At 56.0% G+C, this 3,369-nt stretch overlaps 1 protein-coding gene across 2 annotated transcripts; it reads right to left on the minus strand.

Moving 5' to 3' along the window:
- Positions 1-610: 610 nt before the first annotated feature.
- Positions 611-2,423, minus strand: LOC125517200 (zinc finger protein CONSTANS-LIKE 5-like). Of its 2 annotated transcripts, none has more exons than XM_048682377.1 (3): positions 1,606-2,423; positions 1,383-1,514; positions 611-1,297 (listed from the first exon to the last, which is right to left on the minus strand). In XM_048682377.1, the coding sequence occupies exons 1-3, from the start codon at positions 2,257-2,259 to the stop codon at positions 986-988; spliced, it is 1,098 nt and encodes a 365-aa protein (XP_048538334.1). In that variant the 5' UTR covers positions 2,260-2,423; the 3' UTR covers positions 611-985. The 2 variants fall into 2 exon arrangements, with proteins under 2 accessions (XP_048538334.1, XP_048538335.1); XM_048682378.1 differs by having other exon boundaries at positions 1,383-1,511; positions 1,606-2,414.
- Between the last annotated feature and the right edge of the window lie 946 nt (positions 2,424-3,369).

The raw sequence follows: 3,369 nt of genomic DNA on the forward strand, positions 1-3,369 counted from the left end.
ATCAATTGTGGGATTGCTTCTTCACGTACTAAACACAATGCAAGGCTGCTTTCCAGTCATAATTAGATTTCTTCTATTGCAACCTATTGAAACACAGAATGGATTAACCAATATATTTTTGTCTCTATGCAACAACATGACCACAATAAAGTCTCGCTTAAAAAAGATGTGTTTCTATTTAACTCATACTTCCTCCATTCTAAAATATAGTGTGCCCGCTCTTCCCGAGGTCCAACTTTGACCATAAATTTAACTAACAAGACCAACTGCGGCAGGAGAAAAAAATATATAATTAAAAACTTCTTTCGAATACGAATTCACTGATAAAACTTTTGCTCCCGCCGCAATCGGTTTTGGTAGTTAAATTTATGATCAAAGTTGAAGCACGAGGATAGAGAAAGCACTACATTGTGGAATGGAGGGAGTATTACCTTTTAGAATTTTTTCTGTATTCTATTTTTATGCCGATCTCATTTGTCATTTGACCAATGCTTGAGACGTGCGTTGCTACTGGTACAACTTAGAGAAGCGACAAGTCTCTTAGTATCTTGAAGATGACGTCCGTATCACTTAAACCTTGGTTTGTAAAACGATAAGTGGAGAAGATGACTTTTGGAGATAAGTATCCTGTGGATCCAAAACTAGAACTAAGCTGTTCCAGCAAACACGTTACATTGCCCTAGCCTAATTTGGCATCAAGCTAGCCCAGGGAAAGGGTACAGGGTAGTAGACTAGTCAACTAGAACTATCTGTATTATTCTAGTTCTAGCAAAACATGCGTGCGTGCGTGCGTGCATGTTGATTACAGTATACTACACGCCAGCCAGCGATCAGCCAGCTCGAAAAACATTACATGCAATTATACAAGAGGGAACACGACGCATGCACGTCGGCGCGCTCGTGCCGGCCATGGCGGTGCCGGATTTAATTAGGCACCCAGCCGGCACGCTCGCCGGAGGAAATGGACACCAAATCAGGCGCCGCCTCAGAAGGTGGGCACGACGCCGTAGCTGCCGAAGTCGAGCACGCATGGCCCCGGCGTGGTGATCGTGGCCGCCGCGACGGCGTCGGTGTCCGCGTCGTCGGCGCGCTTGGCGAAGCGGCCCTTGACGCGCGGCCTGCTCTCGGCGTAGGCCTTCCGGGACGCGTACCGGATGGTCTTCTCGAACCGCCGGTTCTTGCGCTTCTCGCGGTACCGCATCAGACGCGCCTCCCTCCCCTCCCCCGTCGCCGGCGTCGCCGCCGCGACGGCGCTGTCGCTCCGCTCCGGCACCGACCCAACATCCACCGAGGAGACCTGTGTTTAATCACAAGACCAGTGATCAATTACATGTGCTCGTTGATACAAAACAGTTAGCTAGCTAATCTAGTTAGGCGCTTACGGTACTGTGGCTTGGTGTGGGGGTGTAGGGCAGGTACGCGGCCTTGGACTGTGCGAAGTCCAGCTCGATGATGCCGCCGCCTCGGCCACAGATCGCGTCCGGCACCAAGCCGACCTCCGACGACGAGCCCTGCTAAATGGAAGGCCAATAAATATTAGGAAGATGCGCTAGCACAGATGACGCGAGGGTAAGGTTCTTGGAGGAGAGGGGAGCAAGGGCTTACACTTCCACCGAGCGACGCCGCCGTGTAGGAGCTGTAGGACGGGTTGGAGACGACGACGGGGGCGGCGACGCCACCGAAGTCCAGCTCCACCGCGCCGCCGCTGGGGACAACGCTGTCGGCGTGCGGGAAGCGCGGGAGCTCGGAGCCGAAGAAAGGGTCCATCATGTCCGCGAACAGGAAGTCCAGCTTCACGTTCTCCTTCCCGCCGGCGCCGGCCTCCAGAGCGTCGTTCAGGTTCACCACGGGGTTCTGCTGCTTCTCCCCGTCGACCGAGCCGCCGAACGACATCACGAACGCATCCTGCTCCTGCTCCTGCCCCTCGGGTGACGAGGACCCGATGGGCTGCACGGGGACGCGCTCGTGGCGGCGCGCGAGCGGGTTGGCGTGGTGGATGTCGGCGTCGCAGGCGGCGCAGAGCGCGGCGGCGTCGGCCTTGCAGGTGACCGCGGCCGGCGCGAGCTCGCACACCTCGCAGACCCACACCCTCTCGTGCCCCGCCCGCGCGTGCCCCTCGCCACAGCCCGCGCACAGGTACGCCCCGTCCCCACTGCCCCCATCGCACGTCCGGCAGTGCACCGCCGCCGGCGACCCCCGGCACGACCCGCACCTCCTGCCGCCCACGCCCCAGTACCTCCCCAGCCCCTGCAGCTCCATCACACCTCACACCACACTACCACACTACCACAGCACCACCAGCAGCAACACTTGGAAGCAAAGCAGCAAGCTAAGCCAGCTACGACGATCCCTTCCACGGCGAAGCAAAAGTTAGTGGAAGCCGAGGCCGTCCGTGGCTTTATAGCGGGGGACGGCGAGGCAAATCTGGCGTCGCTTCGCGGACTCGCGGGAGGGAATCCCAGCCCGAGATATTGGTAGGTGGGGGCGCGGGGACAGGGACGGTGACGTGGCGCGAGGGGGCGGACGTGGAGGGCTCTGGGCCAAGCGAAAGCCGCAGAAAATGTTGATCTCGTGGATTTGGGGGGAGGTGGCGGGGGCCCGCATGTCGATTCTGGCCCACGTGAACGGTGGGCCCCGCGCACGAGGGTGGCGGCAAGGCAAAGAAGACGCGACAACTGCTTCGATGCCGATCATTTTTATGTCATCACGGGCTTGGACTTAAACGAGGATCAAAGCGGCGATCGCCGATCAGAGCATAATGACACTGGTCTATCAGGTCGGTTAGTGCTAATTAATTCTCCGCCTATCGTCTTAGGTTTATATATAAGCACCATCGCTTATGGGACAGGTAAGATAGCCTAGAAGTTGCTCTTGCAAGTTGCAGCGCTCCATGAGCTTTGCAAGATCTTGCTAAAAGATCCATAGCACTACCACCATCATGTGCCTGGTTGACGATGTTCCCAGACAGCTGTGGAATTATTAAGCAAGCAGCCCAAACTTGATGTGGAAAAAAACTGTGAAATCCGCATAGATATCACGCAAGAGGCTTCACATGGCCAATGTCTCAAAGGTGGAAGCGACAAAGATGAGCTTTATGCAGGCTGGGGCGGTTTGACGCTGTCCCGGTCCACGGCCAACCAGCTGATTATTAGTGCCTATAATTCACCGCCTTTCGTCCTCATCATTAACCTGTGACCGCTGGCCGTCGACGTCCATCCAGCTCGCCTACCTTTCCGGCTTAATGCATGCCCCCGAAATGTCAGAAAAGCCCCTCCGCCTTTCACGATCGTTCGCCGCGTCCGCGAATATACCGCTGGCTCTTCCTTCACACTCCCAGCTGAGCTCAAAAGGTGGACCAAATACATACGT

The sequence above is a fragment of the Triticum urartu genome, chromosome 6, assembly GCF_003073215.2.
Source record: "Triticum urartu cultivar G1812 chromosome 6, Tu2.1, whole genome shotgun sequence".
NCBI classification, from domain to species: Eukaryota; Viridiplantae; Streptophyta; class Magnoliopsida; order Poales; family Poaceae; genus Triticum; species Triticum urartu.